The 18404-nt window shown below is 48.5% G+C and overlaps 1 protein-coding gene across 1 annotated transcript in view; it reads left to right on the top strand.

Moving 5' to 3' along the window:
* Positions 1 to 18404, top strand: part of NIN (ninein) — a 116818-nt gene that overhangs the window by 38004 nt on the left and 60410 nt on the right. The window contains exons 4-5 of the mRNA XM_083753789.1: positions 421 to 502; positions 11663 to 11832. Of these exons, the coding sequence (XP_083609915.1) occupies positions 421 to 502; positions 11663 to 11832 (252 nt within the window). The remainder of the gene's footprint in view (positions 1 to 420; positions 503 to 11662; positions 11833 to 18404) is intronic.

Raw genomic sequence — 18404 nt, 5'->3', positions numbered from 1 at the left:
TCCCAACATCAGGGTCTTTTCCAGGGAGTTCTCTTCTCCTGAGGTGGCCAAAGTCTTGGAGCCCCAGCTTCAGGATCTGTCCTTCCAGGGAGCACTCAGGGCTGATTTCCGTAAGAATGGATAGGTTTGATCTCCTTGCAGTCCATGGGACTCTCAAGAGTCTCCTCCAGCACCATAATTCAAAAGCATCCATTCTTCGGCGATCAGCCTTCTTTATGGTCCAGCTCTCACTTCCATACATCACTACTGGGAAAACCATAGCTTTAACTATACGAACCTTTGTTGGCAAGGTGATGCCTCTGCAAGGTGATGTCTTTGTTGGCAAGGTGATGTCTCTGGGTGTATATTGCACTTCAAAGGTTTCTCCAGACTGAGTTTCCTGAAAACATTGTGTGTTTTTCCTGTCTTTTTTTTTTAAAGGTCCACTTTGACCAGTTTAAAGAAGCCCTCATCCTCATCTTGTCCAGGACATTAACAAATGAAGAGTCCTTCCAAGAACCAGGTAAGCCAGGTCACAGATAGGCTTGGATTCTGGCAACAGTAAGGGAAGTGGATTGGGGGAAGCGTGACGGAGCTCAGATCCATGTCTGAAGGTGTTCCAGAGCTTCTCGGTTTACACTGTTTTGCTCTGAATTCAGGGGCCTCGCTTTAGGCAGCTTCCCGCCCCAGCAACAGTGCAGAGTTTCCTAAACTTGGGTCCCCAGCTGGTGTTGGACTACAACCCCCATCATCCCTAAACTGGAAGGACCTGGGGTCAGGGATGATGGGAATTGTAGTCTGAAAACAGCTAGGGTTGGAAAACAGCTGGGAAACTCTGCTCTTGAGTTATTTTTGCAGCATAAGAAAGACCACATCCTGAGCCAGGCTCTCGATCCGTCTAGTTCAGGTTTACCTACACTGGCAGGCAGCAGCTCTCCAGGGTTTCTGACCAAGCCCTACCTACCTGGACATGCTGCCAGGGATTAAATACTTCTGCATGCAAAGCAGGTGATTTCCCTATTGAGCCCCACCCTTCCTCCAAGCAGCATACCTGGGAGAGTGATCTCTTGCTACTAAAATAGCTACCCAGGTGTACCAACCCTGGCCACGGTTCACAATGACAGGAATGTGCACAGAGGATTTTCTTCTGCCCAGTTCCCAGGGCTACAGGCGCATGTCTGTGCTTGCAAAGCAAACATTTTTTTAAACCGACTTGGTTTAGTCACGCAAAACAAATACTTCACTGCAGGGTAACTAAAGGAGACATCGCCGGCGAGAGACACTGAGGCACAAAATGCAGCTTCTGTTTCTCTTCTATTTTCCATCTAACTTGCCGATGCATTTAGGGAAATAAAGAGTTGGAACTTCTGCAACTTTTAGTGAAGACATGCAGAGATGGGCAGCCTGTTTGGCAAGGCTTGGGAGGGGGCTGACCCCAAACTCTCGGTGGTGGGTGACTTGTCTATCCATTGAGGTTCTGGCCATCCTAACAGCTAGAGCAGAGGTCAGCAAACTTTTTCAGCAGGGGGCCGGTCCACTGTCCCTCAGACCTTGTGGGGGGCCAGACTATATTTAGGGGGAAAAATAATGAACGAATTCCTATGCCTCACAAATAACCTAGAGATGCATTTTAAATAAAAGCACACATTCTACTCATGTAAAAACACGCTGATTCCCGGACCGTCTGTGGGCCAGATTGAGAAGGCGATTGGGCCGGATCTGGGCCCCAGGCCTTAGTTTGCCTACCCATGACCTAGAGCAACGATAGGAAGTCTATGGCCCACGGTCCTAATTTTCATCTCAAGGTTGTTTTCTTCAAGGTGCATCCTCCTCAGTGGCGTAGCGTGGGGGGTGCAGGGGGTGCCGGCCGCACCGGGCGCAACATCTGGGGGTTAGGGTTAGGGATAGGGTTAGGGGGCGCAAATCCAGGGTTAGGGGGCGCAAATTACTTGCCTTGCCCCGGGTGCTGACAACCCACGCTACGCCACTGATCCTCCTGCCCTACAATTGGTGTCCCTATAAGATGTGAGCTGTGGGGCAGGTGTGGTGGCACCTACGTAGCCCCAAGTCCTTTCCCTGAGTGGTTCAGTTTCAGGGGGTGTGGTTGGCAGTTGGCCGATGTGCCTCTGGGCACCAGTATCTGGGTACCAAGAGCAGGTGAGGACTGTCTAAGGACATCTTGGAGGCATTTGGTTGGCCACTATGGGAAATGGGTTGCCAGCCTAGAGACATGTTCCAGGCCTTTTAAACCGTGACTGTGGCAAATGATTTCCATCATTTTTCTGTGTTGTTGTTTTTTGACAATGTGATTTTATTTAAGGATTTAAGGCTGCAGTCCTAACTCCATTTACCCTGGCGCAAACTCCATTTAAGTCAATAGGGCTCACTCCCGAGTAGACGTGGTTCAGATTGCGCTGCAATTGTCTGTTTGTTTGTGTGCGTTTATGTGTTGCCCTGGGAGAAGCCATTGCTGTGGTTTTTTGAATGAAACGATTGAAGAATAATGAAAGACAAAGCTAGTCTCTGGCTTCCTGCCTTGGAACAAAAACCCCAGAATTGTCTACATCTTGCTGGTGTAATTGGTTCTTAAAAATTTGTAAACCACTTGGAAGCCTATTTGGACATTAAATTGTGTATATTTATTTTATTGCTATCATTTAGTATTACATTAATATCCCACCTCTTCTCAAAGTGAACCTTGGTCTCCCAGGTCCCAGTCCAGCACTTTAACCAATGTTGCTGTTGTTGTTGTTTAGTCATTTAGTCGTTTCCGACTCTTCGTGACCCCTTGGCCAAAGCACGCCAGGCCCTCCTGTCTTCCACTGCCTCCTGCAGTTTGGTCAAACTCATGCTGGTAGCTTCGAGAACACTGTCCAGGCATCTCGTCCTCTGTCGTCCCCTTCTCCTTGTGCCCTCCATCTTTCCCAACATCAGGGTCTTTTCCAGGGAGTCTTCTCTTCTCATGAGGTGGCCAAAGTCTTGGAGCCTCAGCTTCAGGATCTGTCCTTCCATTGAGCACTCAGGGCTGATGTCCTTCAGAATGGATCGGTTGGATCTTCTTGCAGTCCATGGGACTCTCAAGAGTCTCCTCCAGCACCAGAATTCAAAAGCATCCATTCTTCGGCGATCAGCCTTCTTTATGGTCCAGCCCTCACTTCCATACATCACTACTGGGAAAACCAGAGCTTTAACTATACAGACCTTTGTCGGCATACACCACACTAATATTAGTATAATAAAATAAGTAATAACCGAAGCAAAGGCTTTGGTTCAATAACCAGCCTTCAGGACCTCTGTTACTGAATTTCCCTTGCCTTTCTCTACCTAGATATCCCAGGCCCTTCTTTCTAAATACATACAGTGGTACCTCAGGTTAAGTACTTAATTCGTTCTGGAGGTCCGTTCTTAACCTGAAACTGTTCTTAACCTGAAGCACCACTTTAGCTAATGGGGCCTCCTGCTGCCGCCGTGCCGCCGGAGAACGATTTCTGTTCTCACCCTGAAGCAAAGTTCTTAACCTGAGGTAATATTTCTGGGTTAGTGGAGTCTGTAACCTGAAGCAACTGTAACCTGAAGCATATGTAACCTGAGGTACCCCTGTAGTCACATTTTTTTTCTCATGTTTTGAATGATCAGGGCTGCTCCGTCGCTTCTGTCTTGACCTGAGTTCCTAGTTTTGTTTTGTTTTTTTACCGTTGTTCCTGCCCCCCCAGGAATGGGCACAAGAGGCCTCAGTCCAGGTCTAGCTGCTGCCAGCCCATCAAGGAGGGAAAGTGAGCCCCTCTTTGTGTCGGGACGCCAGACGCAACCACAGACCTCATGGCCCAAAAATAACCCAGAATGATTGGGGTTATCTCTTAACAGTGTGCATCCTGCCAAACGATCGGTCAAATGGGATTATTTCTGGACCAAACTGAGAAGTGCTCTTCTTCTGCTAGTGTGGGTGTTGTGTTAATAATAATAATAATAATAATAATAATAATAATTATTATTATTATTTATTATTTATACCCTGCCCATCTGGCTGAGTTTCCCCAGCCACTCTGGGTGGCTCCCAATCGAGTGTTAAGAAGAATACAGCGTTGAATATTAAAAATTTGGCCTGCAGGTGTGATTCTGGGAGGAACCACGCCTAGGGTTTTTCACATTCCATGTAGTATTGAAGGCCCATCAGTTCCAAATTCTTCAGCGCCACTTGAGGGGCTGTTCTTGGCCTGGCTCTGAAGAACAAACAGGAGTTGCATGAATTCCCTTCCAGTACGTTCTGCCCCATACTAGCAGGGTGCAAGCCTTGGCTCCTCAGTGAGCCGACACTAATTCCCCTTGATGGGCCACAGAGCCCTGCCCAGGGTGGGAACCTGCTAGATTTGAGCGTTGTGCAGCAATCTTGGCAATCTGTTTATTTGTATACCTCTCGATTGTTTAAAAAAAAACAAAAAACCACAAAAATTCAAAGAGTTGCTGGATCTGTCTAGCGGGCAAAGCCAGTGCCTGGTGGCGTAGCGTGGGTTGTCAGCACCCGGGGCAAGGCAAGTAATTTGCGCCCCCTAACCCGTGGATTTTAGCACGCCTGGCACCCCCCCCCCTCCACAGTGGGCGGCGACCCGGTGGCTCGGATCGGATTTGCACAGGCAGCACTGCAGTGAGAGAGAGTGAGTGAGCCAGGTAGGGGCAGAGAGCTGCGAGTGTGAGCGCGCCCCCACAGATGTTGCGTCCAGTGCGACCGGGCCCCCCTGCACCCCTCACGCTACACCACTGCTTGTGCCCAGTTCTCCAAACTGTTATGGCTGTGCTTTGCAAAAGGGTCTGCAAGGTAGCACTTTGAATGGGGCTTCTCAAATCAATTGGTTTCCAGGTCTTGCAACACCCCTTTCAAATTGCTATCTTGTAGATCACATTGCATAAAGATTTGCAGGTGCTGCCAATCACCTGACCAGCAGGTGCCTCCAAAAAAACATTTTGGCTGAGCCATGTCTTTACCTGTCCTTCCAGACATTGTATCTGACATCAGGTGTCAGATAGGTCGGCATGACTTGACCAAAATGGCCTCGTGGGCCAACTGGGGAGGCCTGCAGGTCAGAATTTCCCCATTCTGGTTTTAATAGAAGGGGAAGAAATGGAGGCAGTGAGAGATTTTACCTTCTTGGGCTCCATGATCATTGCAGATGGTGACAGCAGCCATGAAATTAAAAGACGCCTGCTTCTTGGGAGAAAAGCAATGACAAACCTAGACAGCATCTTAAAAAGCAGAGACATCACCTTGCCAACAAAGGTCTGTATAGTAAAAGCTATGGAGGAGACTCTTGAGAGTCCCATGGATTGCAAGAAGATCAAACCGATCCATTCTTAAGGAAATCAGCCCTAAGTGCTCACTGGGAGGACAGATCCTGAAGCTGAGGCTCCAAGACTTTGGCCATCTTGTGAGAAGAGAAGACTCCCTGGAAAAGACCCTGATGTTGGGAAAGATGGAGGGCACAAGGAGAAGGGGACAACAGAGGATGAGATGGTGGGACAGTGTCCTTAAAGCTACCAGCATGAGTTTGACCAAACTGCGGGAGGCAGTGGAAGACAGGAGTGCCTGGCGTGCTCTGGTCCAGGGGGTCACGAAGAGTCAGACATGTCTAAACGACTAAACAACAACAACAACAATGAAAGGATAACATGCTATGTTAAAAAAAAGAGAATGAAACACAAACTTGTCCCTTTGTGTCTTTTGACATTACAGTCGTGCCATTTATTTAAAAATAAAGGAAAAAACACCGTAGCACCCTAAGGTGTGTGTGTGTTTCAGAAGCACACACTCGCAGCCTTCAGAAATCGAGTCACTTTCAGGTTTTATTACAATCTGCCGGTCTACAGGTTTTGTTAAATAAATAATCAGAAATCAAGAGCGTCTCTATTCCACAGACACACATCCCCGATCAAATCTGAGTTGTGTGTATATGTGCAGAGAAAGTCAATATGAGGTTTCTTTTCCCTCCTTGCAGAGAAGCCTTGCATCTGATGTCGATACATAACAAAGCATAGCCCCTGGCAATGGCTGGTTGTGGGGGGGCGAGCAGTTGGGATGGCAAGGGGAGGGGGGCAAGTTACAGCTCTCCGCCTGCTGATTCCCTTCATTGAAGGGAGTCAGCTGCAACATCTGTGGGACCCCCAGCAGCCCAGGGCCTCCGATATTCAGAGCGCTCCCCCCATTTTTTAATGGCTGCAGACTTTGGCTTGAGCCATAAAAATTGATGCATAGCCAACGGCAAGGAGATTGCCTTCAATGGACCTCTCTTCTCTTCCTTCCAGACTTGCTCAGGAGGCTGAAGAGGCAAGAGGTTTGTGTGTGTGTAGAAAATCATCTTATTTATTTATTTAGCTGTTCGGTTCCAATTACGCATTGCTTTCCGTAAAATATCTCGAAGAGATCTTGCAGCGATCTTGCAGCAACAGCGAGCATCGTTCCGTACGTCAACAAAACCAAAACCGCAATTTGAAATCCACCCCAGATACAGATTGGAGGAGATAGTTGTTTGTATTTATTGATATCTTCCTAAGGTTTCGTGCCTGTCCCTCACCGACGGACTGCAGCAATTAAAATCGAGGAAAAGAATTCCAAACAAAAGTAGCTCAGTAGATTAAACAAAAGAGAAGAGCTGGGGCCCACAAATATATACGGAAATGTATAAAAGAGGCTGTTCCACCTTTGAGCCACAGCACTTCTGTCGCCACTGTCAGCTCAAATGACATCATTCTTGCACTAGGCACCTGCTTTCGGGTTTCACAGAGGTATCTGATTGGCCACTGGGAGAGCAGGATGCTGGACTACACGGGTCATTGGTCTGATCCAGCGCAAGATTTCTCCTTTTGCAGTTGACCACTTCAAATTGTAGAGTGGGGCTTCTGTGAGTCAGTGCTCTTCTGTGGGGAGCGACAGAGATGAATGAAAGGAAGCCAGCGTGTCAGGGAGAATATAAGACTAGCAGGATTTTTCTCCCTGATAGATAGATGATAGGGATGCGGGTGGGTTTGCTGATCAGAAGGCTAGGGCTTGCTGATCAGAAGGTCGGTGGTTCGAATCCCCGCGACGGAGTGAGCACCTGTTGCTCGATCCCTGCTCCTGCCAACCTAGCAGTTCGAAAGCATGTCAAAGTATAAGTAGATAAATAGGTACCACTCCGGCAGAAAGGTAAACGGCGTTTCCGTGCGCTGCTCTGGTTCGCCAGAAGCGGCTTAGTCATGCTGGCCACATGACTCGGAAGCTGTACGCCGGCTCCCTCGGCCAATAAAGCGAGATGAGCGCCGCAACCCCAGAGTTGGTCACAACTGGACCTAATGGTCAGGGGTCCCTTTACCTTTACTTTAGATAGATAGATAATTTATTATGGTTGGAGACCAGCTTATAAAACAATCCCTGAAGGAAAACAAACATTTAAAACAATGTACAACAATAAATTTGAAATTTATAAATGTGATAAGCGTATAGACACTTAAACTTTAAGATGAGCTGCCGCAGAGAGATGACCCAGAGTCACCCATGGAAACGAGTTTGGGAATTTTCTTAATGAACTACCGTATTTTTCGCTCTATAACACGCACCTGACCATAACACGCACATCGTTTTTAGAGGAGGAAAACAAGGGAAAAAACATTCTGAATGAAACAGTGGATGTATCATTTTTGTGCTTCATGCTGTGGCCACAGACATGTGCTCTGATGGTGAATTTGGGGTGACCCAATGCAAAAATCCTGAGAATCCCTGTGGATCCATGCTTTGTAACCACGTTTTTGCACCATTGCAGCCCCAGGCAACAGTGGGTGCGTGATTTTGGGGGGGCAGGCTGTAGCCATGGACATGCTATGTGATCTGATGGTGAATTTGGGCTGACCCAATGCAAAGATCCTGAGGATCCATGTGGATCCATGCTTTTTAACCACATTTTAAGTGGGGAGGGAAGGAAAAACACAGAACGGACAAGGAGCATGAGAGGGGTGTGCAGAGAAGCAGCTGGCTAAGAATGCAGGACAGGGGTATAACGGGAGGGTGGAAAGGAAGGCAAAAGTTTTCCCTCACCTACCCACCCAAGCCAGCCAGCTCGCACGCGCTCGCTCTCTCTCTCTCTCCCTCCTGCACGGAGCTTTCCCCTCTGCTTGCCTGGAGGGGAGGGGCTTTCCCTGCTCTTTGTTCCGTTTGAGCAAACACAGCAAGGAAATTGAGGTGGGTGGGCAGTAAGACCCTGAGGCAGAATGCAGGAAAGCAGCCACTTCCTCTTTTCAGCTTTCCCTTCTAGGAGACGCGCGATTTTTGCCTGCTTTTTTTTGCCTCCCCTTGCACCATTTGGCTCCAGGGACCACACATTCGCTCCATAACACGCACAGACATTTCCCCTTCCTTTTTAGGAGAAAAAATCTGCGTGTTATAGAAGGAAAAATACGGTAGTTTGAGTCGGGGGATGGTCTGCACCTACAGATCTGTACACAGAATCTGGCGCCCATCCGGGGCGTCTTCTGATCTTTGCCTAACAGGAAAAGGTCGAATTTTTGCTTTTCCGAGAGGTCAGCGAGCCCCACCAGCAGGGGATCAATGGTCTCACTCCGTGCCTCTTCCTAAAAGGGACATCTAAAGAACAAGTGCTCTGGGCTTCCTATCTCCCCCAATGAAGAGGCGCAAAGTCTCTGAGCATATGGGACTTTTTAAAAGGATCCTTCCAGGACCAGCGAGGGCAGAGCCAAGCTTCCTCCCTGTCTTCTAGCGTTATCTGGAAAGATGCATGTATGTGTGGACTTTATGGAAGAGCATTCAGTCACCAGGCTTACTAGTCATACATGTGGCTTGCTAGCAGTACATGGGTAAAGGGATCTAGGAGTCTTAGTGGATCACAAGCTTGACATGAGTCCACAGTGTGATGCAGCAGCAAAAAAAGCTAATGCTATCCTAGGCTGCCTCAACAGAATTCTAGTCTCCAGATCGAGGGAAGTAACAGTCCCACTCTCTTCTGACTTGGTCAGACCACACCTGGAGTCCTGTATCCAGTTCTGGGCACCACAATTTAAGAAGGATGTTGACAAGCTGGAAGGTGTGTAGAGGAGGGCAGTTAAGATGATCAAGGGTCTAGAAGCCAAGCTTTGTGAGGAACGGTTGAAGGAGCTGGGTATGCTTAGCCTGGAGAAGAGAAGACTGAGAGGAGAGATGATAGCCATCTTCAAATACAGTGGTACCTCAGGTTACATACGCTTCAGGTTACAGACTCCGCTAACCCAGAAATAGTGCTTCAGGTTAAGAACTTTGCTTCAGGATGAGAACAGAAATCATGCTCCAGCAGTGTGGCGGCAGCAGGAGCCCCATTAGCTAAAGTGGTGCTTCAGGTTAAGAACAGTTTCAGGTTAAGAACGGACCTCCGGAACGAATTAAGTACTTAACCCGACATACCACTGTATCTAGAGGCTGTCACATGGAAGATGGCACAGGCTGGAGGGCAGGACTCGAACCCATGGCTTCAAATTACGAGAAAGGAGATTCCGACTATGACTCTATGTGGACCCCCACTTGTAATCTGAATAGGTGCAGGCAAACTCATTCCTTCAATAGTTTGAGTTGCAGTTGTTGTCCCAAGGGGATTCTGGCATAGCTGAGCAGGACTTCCTTTGTTGCTTTAGCTGAAGAAAACCTGGGCTAGGTCTCGCGAGGAGGTCTGTTGTCACAGTGCCCTGGCAATTCCCCCCAGATCTCTCCTGGCACAGGACACACACACCATGGTGGATTAGCTTCTCTCTGCTTTGGAGAAATCCAATTGCGTTTTGCTGTAATGAAATAACCCCCCCACCCCCACCCCAATTTTTCAAGGCAAAGCAAGAAAATGAACGGGCCATAGAGAATCTACCAGAGCTAACATGGCAGAGAGAGTCTGTAGGCTAGCAACTGCCAGCAGCCCAGCTTTAATGGTGATGATAAGGTTTGCTTTTGTTCTTCTGGGTCTTATTTAATCAGCCTGTCTCGTTTCTGATTTTCCCTATCTGTGCACTTCATCGCATGGCTTTCATGTCCAGGCTCCAGCTGCAGGAAATCTTGTTAAAATTGCCTTGTTCAAACACCCGCACGCCAGCGTGCGTTCCCCAGGGTTTGCAATATGCATGGATGGGGTGCAAGTCCGGGGAAGTCGGGGAGGGGGAGAGAGAGAGAGGATATCAAAGGGTTCCTGGTCCTGTGTATTTTATAATTCATTGCATAGCTAAGCTGCCGAATACATTTGCACTAACAAGCTCGGAGAGGGAATTTGTATAAAAGGGATCGCCACGGCGACACTGGAGGGGCTCTAAGGCTGGGCTTCCAAAGGATTTCTCAGAGTATTCTAATATGTGCCCCGTCTTTCTGTCTCCTCATCTCATGCTGCTGAATCCTTGCAATTTTACGATCGGTTTATTTTTTGCCCTTTTGCTCTTTGGAGAGGCCCCAGAATAAAACCATTCTTAAAAACATCAGATTTCAACAAAAAGCCTAGCGGGGAGGAAAGCAGGTTGTAGCCACAACGGCATGAAAGGCCAATAACAGGGTCCAAGGCCTGGCTAAATAAAAACACCTTCACCTGATGCCAAAAAGTTGTTGGCTCTGGGGAGATTGTCACATTTCTCCCGCGGTTTCTTGCAAGTGAGTTCAGGCATAGGCTGGTGCAGAAAAGTAGCTTAGTTGGTCAAAGGGCTTGTTTGGTAAACAGGAAATCCTGGGTTCAGATCCCGGTGGGGTCTGTTGGTTGGTTTGGGTTCAGCTCAGCTCAGTTTGGAAGCACCTGCTTTGCATTGCAGTGTAGCCTTATTAGACTTTACCGATTGGTGGGCTCTGCGTTGCTCCGGGACAGGAGGAAGGAAGTCAAATGACACCGAGGTCTGGTTCCGAGAGTTTATTCCGCTCTCCGGATAGCAGAAGTCACTTGCGTGGTCAGTCCACAGCAAGTCCAAAGAAATGAGAGATTCCATGCAGTATATATGTCCTCCAGGCACCCTCTCCCCCCTTCCCCAGGAATCCAGACACGTCAGCTTATACACGTAAGTTGACATCACAGATGTTCCTGCTCCTGTACTCTTGACCATAAAAGGGTGTTCCTGTATTCCTTATCTTGGGGTAAGAAGGTCACCAACTCTAAGAGCACTCCTGGCACCGTTCCCGGGGGGCTGACAAGGTCTGTGCGTCAGTGTGGTCAGGATGTAAGATAAGACCCAGGTGTGTCATCCCTGCTCCACTTTGGAACTGACAAGGCCATTCATTAGGAGTCACGGACTGATAAAGGAGAGAGCTTTGTTTATAAAGCTGGGTTCCTTTTATACATTTGCTCAAGAGCTCAAGTTAATGTTTTTTAGCTAATGCACCCTTGGAGAAGGAAAAATGGGATTTGGGTGCCCGTTTCAGACTGACTGCACAGTCAGATTTTAGATTTGGGAAACCCATTCCTTCAGCAGAAGTTGCACAGTTCAGTTCCTGGCATCTTCAGGTACGACTGGGAATGTCTGCTGCCTGCAGCCCTGGAGAGCAACTGCCAGTCCGTGCCTGCAATACTGAACTAAGTGGACCCAATGGCTTGACACAGTATAGGGCAGCTTCCTCTGTTCCCAGAGGAATAAGAAAACTCTTGCATCCCTCCCAGGGCAGGGGCATCTCTTCTTGGAGAGATTACCTAACATCTCGGATTCCATTTCTTGCTTGCAGATTCTTCCCCAGAAGCCCAACCCAAATACATCAAAGGTGGGAAGCGCTATGGGAGGCGATCTCTGCCGGAGTTTCAGAAATCCGTGGAGGACTTTGCGGAGGTGACAGTGATCGAGCCTCTGAATGAGGAAGCCCAGCCATCTTGCATCTCCAACAATGACTGCGAGGAGGTAAAGGATCTTAAAAGCAACCTTGGTGGATAAAGAGAGTCACGATGGGAGCTCAGACTGAGTGCGTGTGTGTGTGCATGTGTGTGTCCGTGTCCCTGTGTGCATTTAAGGTAGTTTATGGTCTCCAATTGTTGTGTCAAGTTTATCACCCTGTTGACAGAACTGTATTTAAACCCCCTGGAGACCTACCTATTTATATGGTGGTTTGCTTGTTTCTGACATGATTGGTCTTGAGCAAAAGCATATAGAAGAGGCTGCCTCACTAGGGGGATCATAGAATTGTAGTGTTGGGAGGGACCCTAAGGGCCATCTAGTCCAACCCCCTGTAACGCAGGGAGGACTGAGAATTACTCCTGACAAGCATGTGTGAAACCAGCTGTTCTTGTTCTTATTTATTTATTGAATTTATATACCGTCCTATACCTGGAAGTCTCTAGGCGGTTCACAAAAAAGATCACAATATATAAAATCAGAATAAAAACAATAACCCAATAATACACCCACACACAGACCCCGCAAAAAAGAGCCACATTTTAAAAGGGTGTAGGATGTACATCAGATCAACCAAAGGCCTGGTTAAAAAGGAACATTTTTGCCTGACACCTAAAGCTGTATAATGAAGGCGCCAGGCGAACTTCCCTGGGAAGAGCATCCCACAGACGGGGAGCCACTGCAGAGAAGGCCCCGTTCTCGTGTTGCCACCCTCCGGACCTCTTGAGGAGGAGGCACACGAAGAAGGGCCTCAGGAGATGATCTCATGGTCCGGGTAGGTTCATATGGAAAGAGGCAGTCCTAGAGTTCCCAAGTTCTGCTTGCCCAGCCCTCCACCGTCTATCAGCAGAAAAATTCCAGTAGCCCTTTTCTGCACGCCAGATATCTGTGTTGGAGAACTGACCTTGCAAAAGTGCTGTCATATTTCAATCAATCCTCCTCCCCCCCCCCCCCATTTGGCCTGGTGTTGGTCCTGATGGGATAAGGCAGGCTCAGAAATTTCAGAACCATGGAGAGCTCCGACTGAGCAAGTTGCTCCAACAAAGGCCTCTGCTTGTCCCACCTCCTGTCTGTCTGTCAGGCTCCGCGATCCTTGGCTCCAAGGCCTCCCACCCCTGTACTTCTTACGCTGCTACACCAGTGAGATGCTTTGGGAGGCATCTGCTTCCCCAAGATCGGAGGAAGGTGCCCACGAGAGTCCTGGTTCTCACCCTGGCAGTGTGGGAGATGGTTCTGTGGACTCCTGTCTGTCCGCTTCAGGCTCTGTGACCTCCTGATCTCCAAGAGCCTCAGCCTGATCCTTGGCCGGTGACTGCAGCCTCTGACTCTGTGTCCTGCTTGCTGCTGGACTCTGGACTCGCGACACCGTCCCATGTGCCCACTGCACCCTCTCTTGATGAGTGACAACCTTGGTTAGTGTGATGGCCTGGGATTCCGATTCAGAGGCTGAACCAGAGGAATCCCAGCCTGCACAGGAGTCCCCGCCTCCAGGGCCGGCTGAACTGGGGCAGGGCCTTGATTCTGAAGTGCCTGCACCTGTGCCGGATCCTCAGGAGCAGGCACCAGGTGATTCCACTCTGGCTCCAGAGGTGGTTGAGGACTCAGTGCCTGCAGGTGAGTCTCCCCCTGGGCCCAGTAACCCTTCAGCCTCTCCTGAACTGCAGAGGCTCAGGGCAGAGAGGCGAAGGGAACTGGTTTCTCCCAGGAGGAGTGCTTGCCTTAAGGCCAGAAGAGGCGGGTCTCCTGGGGGCCGGGGCCGCCCCTGGCCTCAGAGAGGATAAAGGCCAGTGAGCCCGGTCCCAGGTTGCGGGAGCAACGTCGATGAAGAGCTGTTTTGGCCAGCATCCAGTCCTGTCCCTCCAGTGTTCCTGTCCCCGCCCGGCTTCCTGCTTCGGACCTCGCCCCACTCCTTCGGAACTGCTTCCAGGCTATTGACCCAGGACCGGACTTTGACTATACCAACCTTCTGCCCGGGACCAGCACAGTTAGTGACTCCACAGCGGGAGGCATCTAGGGCAAAGGGGGCACTTTCAGCTCTGGCATGTGAGCAGGATGCTGCGTTCCCCAGAATCGTTACAATATCTCCTCACTGCCAGGATCTTCAAAAAGCAAACACCCTGTGCTGATTTTGCTTTCCACAGCACAGTCATGTGTGTGTGTGTTCCTTCTTACATGCTGATACCTCATCCCCTTTCCCACCGGTGTGTGGTCCCAAGTCCTTCACCTTGTTGCCATCTTCCAGTCTCCCACGACACAACTTGTGTTGCTCAACCGTTTTGAATCTTGTCTGCAGAGGTCCCTTTTTAACAAAGGGCAGAAATAATAATAATTTATTATTTGTACCCCGCCCATCTGGCTGGGTTTCCCCAGCCACTCTGAGTGGCTTCCAACAAAAATTAAATATACATCGAAATGTCACACTTTAAAAACTTCCCTGAACAGGGCTGCCTTCAGATGTTTTCTAAATGTCAGGTAGTTGTTTATCTCTTTGACATCTGGTGGGAGGGCGTTCCACAGGGCAGGTGCCACCACCGAGAAGGCCCTCTGCCTGGTTCCCTGTAGCTTTGCTTCTCATAGTGAGGGAACCACCAGAAGGCCCTCAGCACTGGACCTCAGCATCCAGGCAGAATGATGGGGGTGGAGATGCTCCTTCAGGTACACTGGACGGAGGCCGTTTAGGGCTTTAAAGGTCAACACAGAAAGGTGTGTTGTTGTTGTTGTTTGCTCAAAGAGCAACAGAGCTAGGTCTTCCCCATCATGTTACAATTAGTTTTTCTTCCTAATGCCCAAGTGAAATGCAGGCTGTCATGACAAGTGGCAGGAACACAAGAAAGGCCTGCTGGACCACGCCAATGGCCCACCAAGTCCAGCCTCCTGTTGTCAGGAGTGCATGCAGGAGCCAGGCCCTGCGACCAATAGGACTTTGCAGGACTGGGGCCTTCCTAAGTTTGTTCAGAAGAGGCAAGGTGAAGCCACACAGGTGAGGCTGATTGGTAACTCACAGCGCCTGGTGGCAAGAGCTGGAAGGGATACAAGGTCAGCATTTCCCTTTGGCTCTTTGCCACAGCAACATGCTTCCTGCCATGCGCATTCTGAGCTGAGCAGCAGAGCTGCTGTTGGAAGAGCAGAAACGGCTTGAGGATCTGAGAAAGTAGAAATACATTCTCCAGTCTTTGGAGCATTCAGCAGGTATCTCTTCATCATAGCTGTCCGTCTTTGGGGCCAGGGGGAACCTTTGCAAACCAGAGGAACTGTGGTGGATGCCACGTGTGAGCTTCAGCCACCCCCTCCACAGATCTAACCCGAACCCGAACCCCTGCCAAAAAAATCTCCCCCCACTATGTGAGTAAAGTTGGCAAAAAGAGATTTCTCTTGGGTAAAGTTGTTTACTGAGATGCTAGGACAAGAAAAGGGATGTGATTGCGCCTGGGGGCTGGAGGGTGTTCCGAACAGATTGACACATTTAGACCATGTTGGCTGGGGCTGAGAGTCCCAGCTTCTGAATCAGTGAAAGCTGGTAATTGAGTTGTGGACTGGACTGGCCTTGGTGCCTGATAAGAAGGTGTCGTTTTGATGAGGGGGAGGAGATTTCTTCCAGCTCCCTCGGGATGGCCTGAGAGCAATCGCTGGAAATAAATGTGGTGTGAGATCACTGGCCTGGATAGCTTTGCTGGAAAGTGGGGCAGAGGACAGGTGTCCCACAAGCCATGTGCCTTGCTGATGAGCGTGTGAGCGGAATCGCATTTGCACATGCATGTAACTACTTGATGTTGCAGGCTCCAGGGGATTTGCTTGCTGGTGTGAGCAAGCCTTGAGGATTGCCTGACCTTGAGTTGACACCTCTTGATGACTTTCGTTTCATTGGGCTAATTTCATTGGACTGTGAATGCCTCTGCACAAAGGGTGTTGAAGAAACAACGCAATTCCTTTTAAAACTGGTATATCTGAAAATAAATTGCTGTTAGCATCATTGCTGCGCCCAAGGCATTTTTTCTCTCTTTTATGGACTTAAATTTCTATACCACTTAATTACAATCATCTCTAAGTGGTATAGTTTAGAATTAGGTCAGGGGTGTCCAAATTTTTTTCAAAGAGGGCCAGATTTGATGAAGTCAACATATGTGTTGACCTTTTTTTAGGATTGAAGTTGTTCAGCTTTTTTAAGGATTTTACCCCAGGAAATAAACTGTCACAGGGGCTGGATTAAACCAACCGGCAGGCCGGATTAGGACCCCGAAATGGACTTTGGACATGTCTGATTTAGGTAGTGGCTTCTCTCCCTCCCTTCCTCTCCCTCCCTCCCCCCATCCATCTATCTATTGGGATACATTCTGCACAGAAACATGTTTGTACCTTTAGAACAGTTTTCTGTAAGGTCTGGGCTGATTGGGTACAGCTGGCCATGACTACAAAAGGAGAAAAGCTGCAGTTTGAACTCTGCCTGCAGGAAAAACACCCACAAGCTTTGCTGTGTGTTGCTTTGAAATAAAGTCCTTATTTAATTTGGTTTTACACCGGTCTCATGGTGTCAGTCTTCTGTCATCTGCCACCAGAGGAAAATCCCCCTATAACACTATTATCTATCTATCATCTATCAATCAATCTCAACTCACCAAAATCCAGTCCTGAACACGGTTGGATTGTGAGATCCCCATATCTCAGCTAGTCTTTGGGCCTTCAGATGAGAGTTGTGACCAAGAGGTCTTTCCAACACTGGGGGGTCTCCATCGCACTCTTTCTGCTTCCATGAAGATTTGTTCTTGCCCAGTGCAAATCTCCCCCTGCATGCACACCCTCCTCAAATCTGATCTGGAAGATTTGGGGAACCCACAGAACAGATTTCGGAGTCGCGTGGGGAGAGGAGAAGGGGAGGAATTTCTACTGCGCAAGTGTGAATCCTGGCATTGATGGCGTGAGTTATTTAGCACTCCATCGGGCGCTGCGCCCCTCTAGTTTGGCATATTCCTTCCCCTCCGAAGCTGATCTTGTGTAAGCGGCCTTTACCAACCAGCGGGGTCTCTGAACAAGCCCTTGTGAAACTGGGTGAACAAGCTGGTTCTTACAGCTGTGCCCTCGATAATGGATTTTCTTCCCAACACAGAGAGACTAATCCATCTCCCCAGCAGGCCCCATGGACTGCGCTGACCTTGGAATTAATGGTGAGACGCCTCCCAGAGGGATGCTCAGGCCGGGAGCCTTGCGCTCTGAATTTTACTCCTCTCTATTAGTTGTAAAAATGGGTGTAAAAGGTTAGTCAATTAACAAGGCCAGTCAATTAAGGGAATTGGTTGGCGGCCCTGTTCCTTCCCTAACCCCAGCAGGCTGGTGCCAAGCGATTCCCCCTTTCGCCCGGCGAGGATTTATTAAGTGCCTAATGAGATCTCATCAATATGTCGTCGAAAGGTCCCTCCCCAAATTTCATTTGGCAGTTTTTAGACAAAGCAGCTGAAAATGTGCTGATCCCCCTTCTGTGAGTGATGGAGGATTGGCAAAGATAATAAGCACCCTTTGGAGGAGAGAGTCTGTTGTGAACTGCTTATTATTATTATTATTATTATTATTATTATTATTATTTGTACCCTGCCCATCTGAATAGGTTTCCCCAGCCACTCTGGGCAGCTTTCAACAAATATAAAAACATACAGAACATTTAGAACATTCCTATACAGGGTTGCATTCCAATGTCTTCTAAAAGTTGTATAGTTATTTATCTCCTTGTCATCTGATGGGAGAACATTCCATGGGGTTCTAATAATCAATCTATTTAGCAATATGCAGGTAGGTGCTGTCTCCAGAATTTGGGTGGGCAGGTCCTTGGGGAGAGATTTCCTTGAGCAGCAAAGGGCCGTATCTCTGTGTTGAAGCAGCTGCTCTGCATGTAGAAGGATATAGACCATCCTTAGCATCTTCAGGTAGGACAGGGAGGGATACCTGCATGAAATCCTGGGAAACTTCTGCCAGTTGGTGCAGACAGTAGTAAGCTACATGGACCAATGATCTGACTTAGTGTGAGGCAACATCAGGGTTTCAAAAAGTGAAAAACTGGATTTTTTGCAAAATCTCAAAAAAAATAATTGAAGTTTTTGAGCTATTTTTAAAGAAAATTCACACAAAAATCAACACTGGGTTGCCATATGGCTAGGTTTTCCCAAACATTTTTACTGATTTTTGAAAATTCTGCCCAGATGCTATTTCCGACGGATGAATCTCAGATATGTCCAGGAAATTCTGGACTTATGGCAGTCCTAGGCAACATCCATATTTAGGGGAACTTAGACAGGCCAATGGCGATGTGGCTACTTCCCAAACAAAGGTCTCCCTTGCCCAACTGGTGTGCAGAAAGAACCACATCACCCGCCCTGCCTGTATAGATTCTTCAAACCCATAATGCCGCGCTACCAGGGCTGGCTCAATATATTTTGCTGCCTGAAGCAGAATCAGAAATAGCAGCCCTCGTTCCTCCATCCTGGGGATTAGGATCCAAGGCTGGCCAGGTTAATTTGGCCCCTGAGGCAGGAAATCCCACAAGAACATCTCCTTGTCCCTGAAAGTAAACATGGAATAGAAACAAGTAAGTGTTC

The sequence above is a fragment of the Podarcis gaigeae genome, assembly GCF_964106915.1.
Source record: "Podarcis gaigeae genome assembly, chromosome: 1".
Lineage (NCBI taxonomy): Eukaryota > Metazoa > Chordata > Lepidosauria > Squamata > Lacertidae > Podarcis > Podarcis gaigeae.
Note: the sequence above shows the minus strand (reverse complement) of the source record. Positions and strands in the feature narration are given on the sequence as shown.